This window comes from Podarcis pityusensis, assembly GCF_964106645.2.
Source record: "Podarcis pityusensis genome assembly, chromosome: 6".
In the NCBI taxonomy this organism is placed as follows: domain Eukaryota; kingdom Metazoa; phylum Chordata; class Lepidosauria; order Squamata; family Lacertidae; genus Podarcis; species Podarcis pityusensis.
The window spans coordinates 46313366-46332585 of NC_138030.1; the positions used below are offsets into that span (position 1 = coordinate 46313366).

Genomic DNA, 19220 nt, shown 5'->3' on the forward strand with positions numbered 1-19220 from the left:
GGCTCCCTATTTGTGGAAGCTCTCTGGGCACCTTTAGGCACCAGGCAAAAACGTTCCTCTTTAACCAGGCCTATGGCTGATTGACATCCAATGCCCTTTTAAATGTGTTGTGGAAGAGGGGGTTATTGGTTTCTTTCTGTTTTCATTTCTATCATGCATTTTGTATTTTTTATATTGTAATTTTATACTGTGAACTGCCGTGAGATCTACAGGTAGAGAGGGTGGCATATGAATTTATTTATTTATTTAATAATAATATTTTTCTCTTGATTAATTAAGATATTTAACACTTAACAATGTTGAGTCAAGAAGGGGTTAATACAGCAACAAAGAGGTTCTCGGGTAGAGAGCAAAACTGACTTGCTCTGATATATGTTTTTAAGAAGTTCCAGGAATGTCTGTATTATTTATTTCCTTGTATCTGAGCAAACTCCAGGCTCTGGCTATAGGCATGCCATCTCTTGTTTTCTGTATGTGCTGGGCAGGGACTCTTAATTTGAAGTATGTACATGACTCACCATCTGGGCTTAGATAGGGGGTGGAGAATTCGGTTGCAAGAGCACAAACAATTTTAACTGTCAGCTATTCTGCTTGGTTTTGTCCACGTTCTTTATTAAATGTAGATTTCAAGATTTTGACCTGATTTCGATCAGCTGGAACCGTTTTCTGACATCTAGGTATGTAGACGATATTTAATTTACTCTCAAAATGTATCTGTCCCTATGGGAACCTGATTCCGGTAATAAAATTTGATATTGTTTAGATCAGTGTTTCAGTTGTTTAGAGCTTTTGTGATTATAGCCAAAACTTAGAACATTTTTTAAAAAATGAAAAGCAAAAACACGCAAATGTGTGAGGTTTCTGGTGTCTTAAATGCAGATTATATAATTAAGATGTGTGAAAATAAGAATTGTGATGAAGTCCCAAAACTGGTATTTTTAAGAACTGGAAAAGTTCGGGGTGTGTAGTTATAAAAGGTAAAGGCAAAATTGTTTGCTTTGGCATATAGAAAACATCCTGTTTTATTTTGTGTTGGAACGAAGTCCCTGCTCCATGTTTAGTGCAGGCCTCTGGATAGCTGCCAGAGAGCAGCGTAAAACCAGCAGCAAGCATTGTGTACCACTTTCTCACAATCCTTTGTTAAAACGTTATGGAAATCTCGTAATAGGTCTTCTACAATCCATAAACAGCTTACAGTTTGGTGGTGGTTTTTTTTCTGCAGTCCCCATTAGTAGAAATCCCAACATTGTTTATCCTGTTCCATGAAAAAAAACAAATACTTGTTTTGTGTGCTGCACCTTTAATTATTTATTTCTATTTTTTAATATATAATATTTTTTATTAGTTTTCAATTACATTCCAGTAATAGCCTCATTATAACAATACCAATTTATAATACAGTTACTAATACCAATTGTTCAAATACCAAATTATATAATTTAGGTGGCACCCCACGTGCTAGAATTGATGGTTGGATGATTTTCTTTATTTCTGTGTTCTAAAATCTTACTAATTTCAATTACATTTCTATTTTATTTCTATTAATTTCAATTACATTTCTAGTTTAATTCTAGTTTATTTTTAAACGTGTTTTTGAGGTACGTACGAGGAATCCCAGGGATTCCTGCCTTTGCATCATGTTGATTCCAATATACCATAAAAGGACACCATAAGGACACCTGTTTGCGGTTCCCAACAGTTTTCATAACCACTCCTTTCTTGAAGGAAAAGAAGCTATTTTCCCCAACATTGAGGAAATTTATTAGATGTAACAATGGATGTCATAATTGACATGATGCTGCTCCTAGGAAAGCTCTCTCCCACTATTGATTTATTTTAAAATATGTATATCCTGCTTATTTATTTATTTTTGTTATTTATTTAATTTATATACCGCCCTACACCCGGAGGTTTCAGAACAAAATCAAAATATGAAACCACAAAATATATAATCAAAATAAAAACAACAACCCAATACCCCCCCCTTTTTAAAAAGGGCATAGGGTGTCAATCAAATCCACCAAAGGCCTGCTTACAAAGGAACGTTTTTGCCCAGTGCCTAAAGGTGCCAGGAGAGGAATTCTGGAGCCAGGGAGCAATTGCTTGCACAGTCACAGTTTTACCTCACATGGCAAGATGGCCCAGAGATGGGCTCCGGATGAAGATGTGCTTGAACTTTATTTTCTTTCTAGCGTAATCTAGAATGTCTTTTTAACAACAGAACATCTTCCTATTTTACCCCCGCCCCACATTAGCTATACTTATGGAAATTTAGATTTCGTTGTGGAAAGTGATTGAGGTGTTGAACCAGATCACAGGAAACCGAGGTTCAAATCTCCAATTCCGCCATGAAGTTCTGGGTGACCTTGGGCCTCGCTTTTGGTGTAAACGACCTTCTCAGGATTGTTGCAAGGAAAAACATGGGAAAACAGGGCATGGGTCACATTGAAAACATGACCATGTATTTTCTGCCCTGAACTCCTTGGAGAAAAGAGGGCGTATGCATCAAATAAACGGAGTCATTTCAGTCAGTTGTGTCTAGTTCTTCTCTTGGCTTCTGCTGGTTCTAGGGTGGATTTGCCTGGTTTTGTTAGGATTTTAGCTGCTGGGGTGAGTAGTATAACCACATAGTTTCATCTAAAGTTTGTGTTGATTGTTATTATTATTATTATTATTATTATTATTTTATTATTATTTATACCCTGCCTATCTGGCTGGGTCGCTTTGCATTGAGCTGTTTATGAGCTTTGCACTGCACAGTAACTGAATTGGTGGCATTTTCAGTACTGAAGTTTATTTCTAGTTTATTATGGCATTTTTAGGGCTGGGTAACCTTTCATATTATCTGTTGAAATAATTGCATTTGAAATAATTGCCGGGGTGGGGTGGGGTAGGATAGGGAGCTGCAGTGACTGAAAGAGGGTGGAACTGTTCACACAATCTCTGGAATTGGATCCAAGCCCACGTAGACTACAAACACATACTAAATCAATCAAGCATGGGCAGATATAAAAGAAGAGTCCACTATCTGTAAAAAGTTTCTCTCACGACACCATAGCCTTTTGGTTGGAACAGTGGCTATTCCCCACATGTGCAGTTGCAAGCGCATACATATAATTTTATTGCATGTATATCCCGCCACCTTCTCTAAGGAGCTCAAAGTGAAGTACAAGGTTCTCCCCTTCCTCATTTTTAGTCCCCACAACAACCCTGTGAGGTAGGTTAGGCTGAGAGGCAGTGACTGGCCCAAGGTCACCCAGTGAACTTCATGGTTGAGTGGGGATTTGAACCCTGGTCTCCCAGGTTCCTGACCAACACTCAAGCCACTAAGCTACATACTGGCTCTCTCATGTTTAGCAGCCGGAACTGGATAGAGAATAAAGATGGAGGCGAGAGAAGAGTACAGAAAGAGAAGGGAAGAGAGGAAATGGATGGCAGATAGACTGACCCACACAATACATTTAAATCGCATCCAGCACACAGAGTATCCTGGGGACTGTGGTTTGTTAAAGAGTCTGGAGATTATAGCTCTGTGAAGGATAAACTATGTAAATTAAGAAGGGGGACAAAAGTTAAATGTTTTTAATAATAATAAGCCTGGACATAGAAAGGTGGGGTTAAGGCATGCAAGGTAATCGTGAAAGGGGAAAAGAAATGACAGGAGATGACTAGAAACACTTTGAGATGTAAGTGCAAAAGGAATATTAGATAGCAAGGATCGGCTTTGAATAGCAAGGATCAAGAGCAGTGTGCAGGCCTGCTCAAGCTGCAGAATTCTCCTTCCCAATGCAGCTGTTGTTTCCTGTGTTTTTGGAGGAATGGGGTACATGGGACTGTAATGCTGTGATGGTAAGGAATTTTGGGTCTTGATCAGAAATTCCTGCACATGTCAGTGCAGAATCCTGGATTGAGGTTCAGATCTCGCCATTCACCCGCACTGTGCATGACCTTGGACATATCATGCTCTCTCAGGCTGTGTACACACCCCTGTTTGCTCTGCATCCAGTGTGCTCCCATTGCTGATTTGGGAAGCAATGTCAACATGGTGTTAGGCACAACCCATATCTATTCTGTATCTATCCTGTCATTTCTTACGAAATACTGTATTTTGAGGTGTTTCCCCCTAAGCCAGCTTCATTCTGAATTGAGAAAAAGAACAACTTAGGTCCATTTTAAGCCAGTGATGTGTCTGCAGCCTCTTGTCTAACTGGCCTCACAGGGTTGTTGTGTGAATAAAAGGGGAGGGCATCTATTGCTGCCCTGTGTCCCCTGGAGGAAAAGTGAGATAAAAAATGAAATGTATACATAATTAGCATTGTTGTTGTCATCGTTTCTAAAGGATCTTAATCTTTTTGAATTGAACAACATATGTTTGTGTTATTTTGCCCTGTTAAGAAATATGGGAGGAAAGGCTTTGGGGAATACTGCCAATGACAGCTACATTGTTCTCTCTCTCAATTTGGATCAAAGCTGGTTTGAGGGGAAAAGCAGTGTTTCTCAAGAAACAACAAAGTAGATAAGGGATTGTGACATACGTACTCTTGCTTCCCAGAGCTCACTGGATGCCAAGTAAATGGGGGTGTGCGCACAGCCTCAGTTACTACAAACCTTCCTGTGAAAACAAGTCAAAGGAGGTCTTGTTTAATGCAAACATGCTGTTTTGCATAACTGTGTGCTTACAATGAATGACCCATTCTCCACTGATCTATTTCCCTCACTCACCATCCCCATCTCCAAAGGCACAATTTCTTATGCTCAGCTGAGTCCTCCTCACACACACACACACCACTGACTACTGAAGGCTTGGTGCTCATTGACCGAAAATAGCTCCTCTTGCTGCTGGTTTCAGCCCGCCCTGGCTGTGATGCTGCAGATGTCAAATAAGGATAAGGGGGTGACTGTAGGAGTGAGAGATGCAGGGATAAGGAGGCGGATCTCTAGAAGAAAAACCATTGCAGCCCACACACTTTTTATATGCCACGTAGGGAGTAACTCTGTGTTTAAAGGAGGGAAAAACACAGTGGCATTCAGAGGGTGACCTCAAGTCCCCCTCTGCCTCTTGGTGCAAATTATGTTTCTAGGACACAGTTTTAAGGTTATGTATACAGAAACTGGATAATATGTCAACAGTGTGATTAAGTCTTGCTAACATTAGACCGCTAGATGCAGAATTGGAAAAGCCACTGGGCATTTCATTAGACTTCCAGAGTGGTGTTAAATATTGTTCATGTAATATTGTGGTCCATGTTGGCAGTTAACACAGGAAGCCTTAGGATATCCCCCCCCCCAGCACCAAGCAATGTGGTAACGGCTGTTTCCTATATTAAAATTGGACAGAGGAACACTGTTGTTGGTTTTTCTGTACACATTATAACTTTAAAGCACATTCAAAGCGCAATCTTTCTCTCAGAGGTCTGGGCACTTTAGTTTACCCCCTCATAGAATTCCTAGCTGCCCTTAACAAACCAGCCCTATTCTACAAATATATACTGAAAAGTAAGTCCTACTGAATTTAGTGGGGCTTACTCCCACATAAGTGTGCTAGGGATTGCAAGCTCAGTAAACTTTATAGCAGGGATGGAGAATCTGGTTCTCTTAAGATGTTATTGAACTGCAACTCCCATCATTCCTGAATATTGGCCCTGCTGGCTGGGGCTGATGGGATATAGGTGTGGGCCACTCCCCCTAGGCCACATCAGGTAGAGAATTTTTTTCCAGATGTAACCCTCATTACCATTTCTTCCTTACAGGACTTTTCTCCAGATGGGCAGTCACTTTGAATTACGGATGCCTCAAATGAGTATTAATCGTGCCACTGGAATGGAACGATCAAGCAATCAAGAATCTTGTCAGCTGACCGAAAACATGACTTCTACAATCCATGATCTAGGAGAAAGCAGCCAGAAACAGTGTGGGCAAACCATTACCATGTCTCCACTATGCAGAAATCATGGTAAAGTCAAGAGTGTTTGCTGTAGAATGTGCAACGCACAGCACAGCCCTGTTGATCCTTTTCAGATCAACTACACATGATACTAAATGAATCTTTTGAGCATTGCATCATTATATTGTTGCTGTTATTATTTGTTTTAACTAGCAGCTTTGGAGAGGAGACCGAATTAGGATCGGGACCATGACACATGAAAGGGTGAAGCTCTTTCCTCCCATGCCACAGCCCTAATTAAAATCACCACCACCAAGCTGTTATTTTGTAGAGGAGGAAACTGCCTCCCTCCTATGCCAAATATCACGGGGAGGAAATGGAATTTTCATAGGGATCACTGCATGGGATGGAGGGAATTTTTATTTTTAAGCTAACCCTAACCCCTTCCCTCACCATGATCAGCCTCCTTCCCACATAGATGGTGTTTGAAATTTTAAAAAGAACTGGGCTGTGAATGTCTGTTGCATGTGTAGCCAAAACAGCACCACCCATGCCCAAGGGGGAGGTGTCAGCAGGCTTAGAGGGACGCCAAGGTTTGGGGGAACATTAAGGTTTGCAGAAGCTGAGGGGGGGCTTTTCCACCCTACACATAAAAAAATAAAACAGTAAGTTCAAGTCCTATAAAGACTGTGCTTACTGGCCATGGATGCTGACTAAGGGGGAATGGGACAGAAAACAGGTGGAAGGAAGAAGAGATTGAAATATCACCAAGGAGAGCATGGTTGTTAAATGTGAGTGTGCTAACTTGAACATACCAATACCTGTATGTGTATGATCAGATTGTGTTTACGTGGCTGATTTGTGTGTCATAGACTACTGTTTACAGATGTGTCAGGGTGTTTTAGTAATCTACTAAATCAGTGGTGCATATTCTCTTAGCATTGTATTGTCACCAATAATAATAATAATAATAATAATTTATTATTTATACCCCGCCCATCTGGCTGGGCTTCCCCAGCCACTCTGGGCGGCTTCCAAAAGAATATTAAGATACTGTGATACATCAAACATTAAAAGCTTCCCTAAACAGGGCTGCCTATTTGGTTATTAAACTTTTGTTATAGATCGCTTTTTTTTGGTAATCTGTCTAATGCATTTAACTCAATTGCGGCTTTCATCTGCTGTGTTTAGATCATGCAGAGTTCAGATATGCTTCCCATCCAGCAAGTCCTCAGTGTTCTAACACTCTTGAAGACACCAAAGGCATTTTCTTCCAAGTGGGGAGTAAAAGAAACCTCGAATATTACACTACTAGCCAAGAGCAGTTTGGGAGTGGTTGTAGCAGCTTGAACAACAGTACGCAAGTCCAAGCGCCAGAGAAAGTGACTCTTGTCGTTGATGGTACTAGATTTGTTGTAAATCCCCAGATTTTCACAGCTCATCCTGATACTATGTTAGGAAGGTAAGTGTCTTCATTACCTTTTTAAACCTTGCAGACTACTTAAATGGAAACAAAGTGTATCGCTACTGCTGCTGATAGGGTGTGCTTTGCAGTCTGAATAGGGTTAGGAGGATGGTTTGTAATTTTGGAAGGCCACCTAGCTTTAGAATTCTGTCCTCATCATTCCCATTGGAATTTGAAGGTGTTCCACTTCATGAGGTTATTTGCATTTAACTTGTTAATGCATTCCAGTGAAATCAGATAACTCCCAAGTAAACGGGTTTAGCATGAGGGACCAGAATGAAGGTTCCGCTGGAGATGTTCATGGTACGTTGACCTTATGAGACATCTCAAAGATTATGTGATGAATGCCACTCACTGGTCTAGATATGAGCAATCTTATGGCAAGGATAAGGAACCTTTAGCTCTCCAGAAGTTGTTGAACTACAACTTCTGTCTGTCCCAGCCAGCCTGACAAATGCTAAAGGACCATCGCAGTTGTAGTCCAGCAATATCTGGAAGACCACAGATTCCCTATCCTTGTCTTATGATCAAACCACAAGAGGCTTTTATACATTTTCATTTTATTTACAAAAAGCAGCCACAAAGAGAGGAATAGTGGTTTAACCCTTTTCTAATTCTCCTCTGCCCCCAGTTACTGGTGCCTGTCCCAACTGAGTTTTATTTTTAATAGAGCAAATAGCAGCTTATGGGGGCAATTTTCAGCAAGAAGCTGGTATGTGACATTAGCTCTCCCACCCCCACCCCCGTAACAACATCCTGATCTGGATTCCTTCCCACTCACCCGCAGCCTCCCCGTGGCTGCTTTTTTTGTGAATGAAGAGACATAGCCAGTCTCAGCACATTTTTAGATTATTTTAATTCATGTCCAGTGGTCAGATCCTGATTGTATCCAGGTTTGAAGGCAGCATGTAAACTCTCATTTCCTGGTTTAGGAATTAAGGATATAAGTGTCAAAGTTGGATGCATGGAGGCAGGACCAAGATGGAATTATGTGGGCACACAGTTCATTCTCAGATTATGACATCTGAACTTTTGAGAACTGCATGCCATTTTCTCAGCTGTGTAAAATGCCATCCATCTCCTTAATAAAGGGCTTAATAATTACTGCATTCTCAAAGAAACACTTGCCATGATTGACATAGTTCTTTATTTAGATAGTTTCAATGTGCTCTGTTTACTTCAACACACCAGCTGGCATTTGGAGACAGCCATCTTAAACCCATGTATGGATTATCATTTCAGAATGTTTGGACCAGGACGAGAATATAACTTCACTCGGCCGAACGAGAAGGGTGAATATGAGATTGCGGATGGAATTAGCTCCACGGTGTTCCGGACTGTGCTGGTGAGGAAGCCCCCAAAGTTGCAGAAGTAGGGTTCTTCCTCCAGTTTGTAAAGTTCCTATTCCTGCCTTCACATTCAAAGGAACTTTGAGCTTCTCATGTATCTTCTGCTTTATTTATAGATCTGTTTCTTTCTCGTTTCCTTCCTATTTCTTACTTCTAAGACAGCGCCTATCACTTATATTGTGTATTGTTGGGAATAACACTTTCTGCGTTGTCCCATATAACTAGTAATGTTTTTCGTTCATGGTATATGTACACAGTGCTGGCTCCAGGTTTGGGGAGGTCCTCGGACCCAGTGGTGGCCCCCTCCCTCAGTGAGTCTACCGCCTCATGGCCATTATGGGCAGTTGTTGCTGCTCCTCTGCCCCCTCATTGTCATTGCTCCCACCTGCTCGCTTGCCAGGCAGCCAATGAGCAAAGAGGCAGCAGCTCCTGCACCTCCTCCTCTCCACCATTTTTGTTTGCTTGATGATCCCCTTGAAGGCCAGAGTGAGAGGCAGGTGAATAAGCAGGTTGCAATGGTGAAGGAAAGGAGCGAATCCAGGGGACTCTCATCAGTGGATGCTCTGATGGAATATGGAGCAACTATTCCAATCCTTGGTGCCAGCTCTGGTCTCATGGTAGAATATGGTGCTAATTCATAATGTTGAGCTTTAAAAAACAAACACAATGATTTAAAAGACGCATTCATCTATGTTAGATCAGAGTCATGAGATAGCTCAGTTGGTAGAGCATGAGAGTCTTAGAGCTGTGGGTTCAAGTCCCATGTTGGGCAAAAAGATTACTGCATGGCAGGGATGACCTTCACGATCCCTTCCAACTCTACAGTTCTATGAGTCGAACTCCCTAGTCAATAACCAGATGGGAGGCTGCCTGGTGCCCTGGGTGCATCCCTCCATACTTTTGGAAGGAAGAACAGGATACAAGTGAGCAATAATAAACACAGCTGCGCTTTCCTTTCAGGATTATTACAAAACTGGAATCATTAACTGTCCCGATGGGATTTCTATTCCGGATCTCAGAGACACTTGTGACTACCTTTGCATCAACTTTGATTTCAACACAATCAAATGTCAAGACTTAAGTAAGTGTGGCCAAACTCGAAGGAGCGGCGGGTAAATGCTGCGCATGTCAGGGCCATTCCGCTCCAGACCCTGCTAGTCAGGGTGGCATTTGAGACGTAGGGAGTTGGGTCTCTGACTTTCTCTCAGGCGGCTTTGAAAGAAGGTATCAATGGCTACTCACCATGATGGCTATGTTATGCCTCCGTGGTCGGAGGCATTAATGCTTCCGAATACCAGTTGCTAGAAACCGCAAGTGGGGAGAGTGATCTTGTGCTTGCGGGTTTTCCAGAAGAGGCCCCTGGTTGGCCACTGTGAGAACAGGATTCTGGGCTCAATGGACCATTTGCCAGATGCAGCAGCGCTCCTCTTAATGTCCTTCCAGCCGGATGCAAAGGACTCACATGTGACTTATTTCCTGTTAGGTGCATTATTGCATGAGCTGTCCAACGATGGGGCTCACAAGCAGTTTGACTGCTATCTGGAGGAGCTGATCCTGCCTATAATGGTGGGGAATGCCAAGAAGGGAGAACGCGAGTGTCACATTGTGGTGCTAACGGATGAAGACATAGTGGACTGGGATGAAGACTACCCACCTCCAATGGGAGAAGAATACTCACAAAGTAAGGGATCTGCATTCATTTTTAAAAAAATATATAAATAATACAATTTCTATAAAGTTATTTTAAAAACCAACTTATGCCACCACATGGTATACATGGTGTGTGTCGTCTTAGCAAAGGCTGAAAAAAGAAAGAAAATACAGTTACAAATGGGGGTGATTTATACCAACCAAAAAAATTCCGAACTGTATATCTACAGTTAAAAGTGTTATAAGGATAATATAAAATTGTTAAATGAATAAGAAATGGATAGGAATTTCTTTTTTGCCTTGTGCAGAGGCTTATTCCCCAAAATTCTTGCATTTCAGTGTCTGGTTATACACATAAAAGTACGATTGATCATGGTGTTTAAGAACTGTGGCTAGATGTAAGATTGTAGGCTGAATGCCTACCAACCCCGTAATCTATACATGTAGTAAATCTGTAGTTTTTGTTCATATGTTGCACAGGATCCAAGCATCTTAATTCATCACACCCTCCCTCTTAACATCAAATTTACCATGGGGGGGGGGGGGGAAGCAGTTCTTTCTGAAGCAAATTTTTGCATTTCTATTATTAATGGTTTGCAGAATATTTATTATTATGTAATAAATTGGATTGAGGTGGGAGAGGCAACTTACCAATTCCCCTTGTGCCTTCCAAACATCCACTTGGTGTGGGAGGCGGATCTGTCATCTTCCCTCCACGGGCAGAAGGATATGTTCCATGTGTGGAAGGTGAAGTCAGGATGCAACCCAATATTATTTGAGAAATGTGTATCCTGCCTTTCTAGCAAATGGTGCTCACTATCACAGATGATTGTTTGTTTATTTATTTATTATTCAACATTATTATGATGTATTATTACGATATTTATTTAATTAACAAGATTCTTATACCGTTAAAAATTAAATCAACCTCTAAGTGGTTTTACACAAAATATTAATTAAAAAATGGCAAAAAACAGATTTTAGAACCAGTGAACATCCCAGGTTGTGTGAAATTGCTAGTGTCAAAGGTTTTAACCATCCTCCTAGTGCTCTATTCTTTACAAAAACTGCTAACCTGTCAAATTAGCCACTGCTACAGTTGTCAGATTTTTAAAATATTATTTTCTTTGTTGTAGTTCTGTATAGTTCTAAGCTCTACAGATTCTTCAAGTACATTGAGAATCGGGATGTAGCAAAAACGGTTTTGAAAGAACGTGGCCTGAAAAACATCCGAATTGGCATTGAAGGCAAGTAACAGTGTTTTCTGAATAGCAGAAGCTTTTCAAAAGAAGCCAGAAGTTTCCTGTAGCAACTCTGCATTTACTGGGTCTACTAACAGATAGCTCAATCACCCATGTACTAACTTTGCTGCTCTCCAACCCTTCGATTTTGGGTCACCAATTTCACGACTAACCTTTTTTTGCAGAGGGAGCCCTAAACGTTGCCTGTATCTGATGCTGCTGGCAAGAGCCCTGGGATTAGCTGTGTTTCATTTGGAGATGCGATTTGGCAGTCACCCCTGGGCTGAAGGCTGTGTAGACACCAGTGTTAATGCACACATGGGTTGTTCATATCCGGTTTTTCCATGTGTGCTTTGGGGAAGTTTGTTCACTCACATGAGTGCTTTCAATTGAACTCTGCCTCAGTGTTGTACAAAGTTTTGTTGTCCCCTCTTCACAGTTAGTACTTCTTCATCCTTCTTGAGTTCTGGAAACCTGAAGTCCATAAGGCACAAATAGTGCACACAGTATTTGTTCATCAGTGTGCACTGCCAGTTTTTTTTTTGTATTTCTGAGATACACGTTTTTAGGTATACCACACTTGCACAAGGCAGGTTACTTCTTTTTTTTTAAGTGTGTGTATGTGTTGCACCTAGGGACGTGGGTGGCACTGTGGGTTAAACCACAGAGCCTAGGACTTGCCAATCAGAAGGTCGGTGGTTCGAATCCCCGCGACGGGATGAGCTCCTGTTGCTTGGTCCCTGCTCCTGCCAACCTAGCAGTTCGAAAGCACAAAGTGCAAGTAGATAAATAGGTACCGCTCCAGCGGGAAAGTAAACGGCGATTCCGTGTGCTGCTCTGGTTCACCAGAAGCGGCTTAGTCATGCTTCCCACATGACCCGGAAGCTGTCTGCGGACAAACGCCGGCTCCCTCAGCCTATAGAGCGAGATGAGCGCGCAACCCCAGAGTCGGTCACGACTGGACCTAATGGTCAGGGGTCCCTTTACCTTTACGTGTTGCACCCACGGGATGCGGGTGGTGCTGTGGGTTAAACCACAGAGCCTAGGACTTGCAGATCTGAAGGTTGGCAGTTTGAGCTCACGTTGCTCGGTCCCTGCTCCTGCCAACCTAGCAGTTCAAAAGCACATCAAAGTGCAAATAGATAAATATGTACCGCTCCTGCAGGAAGGTAAACGGCGTTTCCGTGTGCTGCTCTGGTTCGCCAGAAGTGGCTTAGTCACGCTGGCCACATGACCCGGAAGCTGTACGCCAGCTCCCTCGGCCAATAAAGTGAGTACCGCAACCCCAGAGTCGGCCACGACTGGACCTAATGGTCAGGGGTCCCTTTACCTTTATTGTATTCCTACTCCACGCCCCTTGCTTACTGCATTGTCCACAGACCAGGACAATCGAAATTAAATGTTGGAGAGACAGAGAGCACAGGCTGTGATTTGGATAAGGACAATGCCATGTGGGTGGCACGGAAAACATGCACCCATGGGACGCCTTGAATCCACTTTAAACAGTGTTGTGTATACAGCCTATACAGTTTCATCAGCACAATCCTAGTCTGAACCCCGGGGATACTCTTCCTTTGGGCTGCTCACAGGGGCTGGGCCTGGGCCGAGATGGTTAACAGTGTCAAAATATTTGTTTCAGGTTACCCCACCTGTAAAGAGAAAGTGAAGAGGAGGCCTGGAGGGCGCTCGGAAGTTATCTATAATTATGTGCAACGCCCGTTCATCCAGATGTCGTGGGAAAAGGAAGAGGGAAAGAGTCGCCATGTTGACTTCCAGTGCGTTAGAAGCAAATCTCTAACAAACCTCGTGGCGGTGGGGGAAGATGTGGCGGAAGACCAGGAAGTTATACTGCATCACCCGCCCCAGGTGGATGAACTTGACAGACTGAATGCACCATTTTCTCAAATGGATCCTAATGAGCTTCCGGAATAATGTAACTAAAGTGCAGTGTTTTCTCAAATGGATTTGTTTGATTGACTGGCTCAGGACTGAATATCCAGATCGACCTGCTGCTAGTTTTCATACAACTGGATCTCTTAAAAGCTATTGCATTACCATAATTGCTCTATTCTCTAAATACAGTCTACATACGTAGAAAGGACTAGTGTTATTACATCATTTGCTGAGGCCTCCCAAGTATTCTCCAATGAGAACGTGGACTCTGGGAATTAAGTTTACATCTCACCCTGTCAAAGAACAGAAATAAAATGTTCTCATTGAATTGAAATACGGTGTAAATATACATACAGTTCTGTGTTAATGCTTAGCAGCCATCGCTTAGTTACAAATAGGCCAAGCGCTATAGCAATAATGACTTCACCGTCATGGGACAATTACCAGTAAGAATAAAAAAACTATGCTTCTCATCAGTTGGGTGCAGCTACACAGCGGATAGCCTATGCAGTCCAGTGTTGTTGCTTTTTAAGTTTCCTTTTCAGTAGCTGTCCCACCAACTCCTTAAATTGCTTCTTAATCTCCAGGACCTGCTGGGAAGAGATTGAAAACTCTGATTTCAGAGGCATACCAAACAAGTTCACTTTGAGTCATCAGTTTTCAAGAAACCAAATACCAGTCTGCACTACAAAGTGCTGTGTTTTCAACTCAAGGCACAATTGCTCTGCCATCCCCATACTTTAAAAAAGGAAAAAGAAAAAAAACTAACAGAACTGGACACAAGTTATTGCATTAGTGAATCCCATAAAAGTTGTGGTTTTAGGCAAGTTTACCTAGGAGTAAATCCTATTGAAAAGTGTGGGACTTTTCTTTCAACTAAACTTGCATAGGATTGTGCTGCAAGTCTACTGAAAAAGGGTTAAAGTTCTTTATATTCAGCCATACAAATGAAGAAGCGTCTCTCTCTACATGTTGTATCTGTAACTTGCTCTCTATTATGACTGTCGTAAATTAGTAGGAATATCTTTTAAGGTTACAGTGAGTGCTGAATCCTACTGGATTCAACAACAAAGCCAAGTGCAGAGTGCTTGGCGCAGTACAGATGTATTGCATAAACATTACGATGATTTTTCAGCATAGCTCTGCCAATCTTCTCTATTTTGTGTTACTTCCTTGGTTCTGTTCCAGGATTCTCATCTTGTTGCCGCTTGCGTGAAATTTAATATTGAACCTCTTCATATGTTCAACAACAGCACATGGTATTAGTGCTGCAGGGGCCATACGACTTCACAGTGCATGTAGCAGAAATGCCTGTCTTGATTTTGGATGATGTTTAGCTTTAATGGCTGCAATAGAAATTGTGATTTAGGATTGTTGATGGGAGGGGATGCTGCTCTTCAGTGCTAGGATGTTCGGATCATTACCAACCTTGCCATGTTTTTTTAAAAGTTTGGTGGGATTAAAGATTTTATAATAAAATATGCCCTAAGATTAAAAGTTCCTAACATGAAGAAAGCCAGCACTTCTCACCAGTATGTTAGCTTTCAGTGTACAGCATGGGTAGGCAAACTAAGGCCTAGGGGCCGGATCCAGCCCAATCACCTTCTAAATTCGGCAAGGACGGTCTGGGAATCAGTGTGTTTTTACATGTGTAGAATGTGTCCTTTTATTTAAAATGCATCTCTGGGTTATTTGTGGGGCGTAGGAATTTGTTCATCCCCCCCCAAAAAATATAGTCTGGCCCCCCACAAGGTCTGAGGGACAGTGGACCAGCCCCCTGCTGAAAAAGTTTGCTGACCCCTGGTGTACAGGGAGATTTTGATGGGTTAAGCTCAGGGAAACATGCTGGTAGTTTGAATGGGAATTGGCTGTTATATGAGTTATGCACTGTAGTTATACCTGCCCATTACATTAAAGTGCTTCAAAAGCTTAGCCCATCCTCTGCAAGGTAGAGAAAAAACTTTTGACACATTCAGATGAAGAATCTTACTGCAGAAGAAAGCAAATACACACCTGAAGTCCTGAATTTTCAGCAACTTAAGTGTGATTTTAGAACAGGTTGTGCATAATGCTGGTCTGAATTAATATGTAGAGGACTTTGCAACTATCAGCACCTGCAATTATATACTTTTTAAAAAAATCAATGCACCAAATATCTCTATCTTAAGAGCCTCAAAAGAACAAATGTGTAGCTGATTGCCATCTACTTGGGATCTGCTTAGAGGAATTAAGTGAATAGATATTGCCAGATAGTGGAGATAGCTTTCCAGAGTCAGAATAAATTGAGTTAATACTTCCAGTGAAGGGAGAATCGCCCAAGGTCACTAATTTATGTAACAAATGGTCTTTTTAATTTTCAATTAAAACTTTTTGGTTTTATTTCCAAGCAAGATTAATGGACTATGCTATTGTTACACTGTTGAAGATGTTAAAGCAGACTTGTAGCACAATCTTATACATGCTTACTCAAAAGTAAGCCCCATTATGTTCAAAGGAGCTTTCTGGAAAGTGTGCATAGTTTTGCAGCCTTAGAACTGTATCAAGGAAGCTTTTATCATTTCTGATCCAGTTATTTTATTTAAACAGCCATTCAACCTCTCACGAAAGTGCCTACAGCAACTTTTTTCAAAAGCTGCACTACTTGTGCTGTTCACAAGGCAAGGTGGTCTTTTTAGAAATATTTAATTAGAAAAATATAGGGTGATTTATAGACAGGTGTCAACATTGAAAGAAACTCCAGCATGAAAATTATTGGAGAATACTTCCAGTATTAAATTCAAAAATTTGGGTAAGCCAAGTTTGCCATTCTCACATGTGTGTAAGAGCCATTCCCACGTATGCACTGAATGTTGATAGAAAATTGAACCACTTTTACAGCTGTGAGGGTGGTGAGAATTTTTGATAAAATCTCTAACCTAGGAATTTTCAGAGTAGCTGCTTAGAAGATTGCAATTTCATACAGTAGCTATGCTTGCTGCAGCTACATTGGTGTTTCCAAAAGAAAGTGCTGAAAGTCAGATACACGTTTCTGGACATTCAGGGATGCATGCTGAGCCCACAATGGCTATAACAACATGATCATGTCTGCTGCATGTTCACGGAACATATAGCTGCCCTTCACATTTTACATTTGCTGCAGCAGACACACTAGTATAGGCAAAAACAAAGACAACTGCCACAGAAAATGAGAGGTAACTCTTAGGATTCCAAAAACAAAGAAATTCAAAAGTGAGGCAACCCCAATGAACTTGAAGAATGCCCACTGCAAACAAAGTCAAACCTGACTTGAAAAATTACACTTACTCCAAATTATAACCAGACATTCAGAGAGCCAATATAAGCCACTAAAAGCTTTTCACAAATAATAGGTTGCTTTCCCAAAGAAACAATGTATCTATATCTGATGCAAAATAAAAAAATAAAGTATTATATAGCATTGTCCAACTAGGAATATTGGACTAATGGGATATTTCTATTCTGGGGTGATTTATTTCCTCTTCCGTTATCTGTAATTAAAAAGGCACAAAAACAAGTTTCTCCTTTTTTTATTTTGTTCAATATTCAGTGTTTACATTATCATACCTTTAAATAAAAAAAAATTTAAATACTTTTCCGGTAGTTGTTTACGTCCTGTGTCTTAGTTTTCAAAGAGTTTCCTTTTATCTGCTGCGTTATGTTTCTAATCCTGTGTTGTCTCTTTGGTTGTTGTTTTTCTAGTCAACTTGAATATGGTCTGGAAAATCATTTTCTTTGCATTACCTTGATGCTAAAGAACAGTGTGGCCCTACCTGTACTCTCCGGAGGGAGCCACACTGGCCCCAGCCCCCACCTGTGTGTACATATGGTATAAAGAATGTATATAGCCACATCCCGTGTAACAGGAAACACCTGGTGCCTCCACTAACTCTTTAACACACGTGAAGCAACCCTGAAGATATTTCATGTTAGAACGAAAGTTTGCAAAACGCATGGCTGAGAAGGAGGATGCTCGTAAGTGCTCTCAAGCATAACGAAAAGTGTTTTTACGACACTTTCTATTGAGAGGCAGGCCTTATCTACAGTTCCCCCATCCTATCCCTTCCGGTAATCATCCAGTGCTCTGTATCCCTTTCTATCCTGCCTCCCTTGCCTAAGTTGTGCTATTTCCAAAACTTATCGATTCAGCAACTGGAATTGGGTTTCCCCCCCTCCCCCCATTATTTTCCCTTTTATACAGGTGGTGTTTCTCTTTTTATTTTTCTCTTATGTATGTCTCACCATGTTTAGTGCACATATAATTATGTACTTTTTCAACTTTCAATGAAGATGTCGGTGTGTGGGGGGGGGGGGAATTCAGCGACTGGAATAAGTGAACATGTCTATTGCTCATTATTCACTCTTATTGCACCTAATCAACACACTTAGCAAATACATCCAGGCACCCCCTTTGATTACCTCAGTGTCATCTGTTGCGAACAATAAGCTTTTCAATTCAAATAACTCACAAAACATTAGCAAAACTACATTTATTGAGGAAGTATTTTAAACAGCTCAGAATGCAAAGACACTTCCATAAAAATTGGTCTTCACACAAAACCCCAGAATCATGTACAAAGTATATGAAATTTTACACTGCAAGTAGTTACAGCTGTATGCAGATACAAAATCAATTTTAATCGGCCATAAGGCGGAACCCAGGCACATTGGTTAAGCAGTACCTAAGTGCAATACTCTGCTAATAATCACACACAACTGGCAGCATTGCTCATCTTAAGTCTCAGCCAGGAATTTTCTCCTGTACCCAGACACGCCAAAAATGCAGTATTTTGCAGCTTTTTGTTGTGCCAGAGAGACATCAGCGTTACTAAATACCTCAGTAGAACAGGAAACAGAAAAATGATACCAACTTGCATTATGAGTAAGCTGTGTAATTGTTTGGCTTCTAGATCTAAAACTGCTTTCGAAGAAGAAATGTGCCACCCCGGAAAGGCAACAGTTTCTCTAGAATTTACTATGGGCTGCTGCAGGGTGACAAGAGCTAGGAACATGAGAGATTGGCAGCCACCTGTGGACTGTGCACTCCCTGCCACATTAATTGTGGTTAATATTGGCATTAAGCGTTGACACTTACAACGGTCATTAAGGCTTATTGGGATTCCTGTTTAACCAGGATTTAAATACAGGTTTCAGATCTTGGTTAAATGAGAACCTTAATTCTCTAAATTAGTGCCAACAGACTACTTAACTGATTAAAGAGGACATTTACTGCAGTGACAGAGTTCATGCGGAAGCTCTCTAAAAAATTTGTTAAAAGGAAGCCAGCACTGGCTGCAACAGCCAATATATGATCTTCTCAGTTAATACTCCTGTTTTAGTGTTGTTGTTGTTTTTTAAAAAGCAATACCATAGGAATCCAAGTTATAATGTTGCTATGAGAGGGCAGCATTGATTTTACACCCCCCCACCCCCCAAAAAAGAAAATGGTTCACAGACTGATGTTCCAAGTTCCCAAATGCTTAATTCTCATTTCCATAAGCTTGTTGATGCATAATGTCCTTATTTGTGGGGAGCCTTCATTCACTGCACTGGCAGTGTTAATTAAGAACACTGGGTGACCTCTGGCAACTCAACTATGCTCTTGGCTGCTGCAGAGACTACAGGAACAAGGATTCGACCTCAGTTATAACAATATGCTATATTCATTCTCACTACAATACACAAAGTAAATCTTTCAAAAATTCCCAACAGTAGAAGACAGA

General features: G+C 41.2%; 1 protein-coding gene across 1 annotated transcript; it reads left to right on the forward strand.

Moving 5' to 3' along the window:
• The first annotated feature begins 505 nt into the window (after positions 1–505).
• On the forward strand, positions 506–18923 carry KCTD20 (potassium channel tetramerization domain containing 20). Its single transcript, XM_081010118.1, has 8 exons — positions 506–677; positions 5751–5953; positions 7076–7346; positions 8592–8694; positions 9659–9779; positions 10182–10379; positions 11485–11595; positions 13229–18923. The coding sequence occupies exons 2-8, from the start codon at positions 5764–5766 to the stop codon at positions 13519–13521; spliced, it is 1287 nt and encodes a 428-aa protein (XP_080866244.1). The 5' UTR covers positions 506–677; positions 5751–5763; the 3' UTR covers positions 13522–18923.
• The last annotated feature ends 297 nt before the right edge of the window (positions 18924–19220 follow it).

Coding starts and splice junctions, on each gene's coding strand:
- KCTD20 (XM_081010118.1), top strand. CDS start 5,764: ATGGGCAGTCACTTTGAATTACGGATGCCTCAAATGAGTATTAATCGT. Junction 9,780..10,181: donor AATCAAATGTCAAGACTTAA/GTAAGTGTGGCC, acceptor ATTTCCTGTTAG/GTGCATTATTGCATGAGCTG. Junction 10,380..11,484: donor GGGAGAAGAATACTCACAAA/GTAAGGGATCTG, acceptor TCTTTGTTGTAG/TTCTGTATAGTTCTAAGCTC.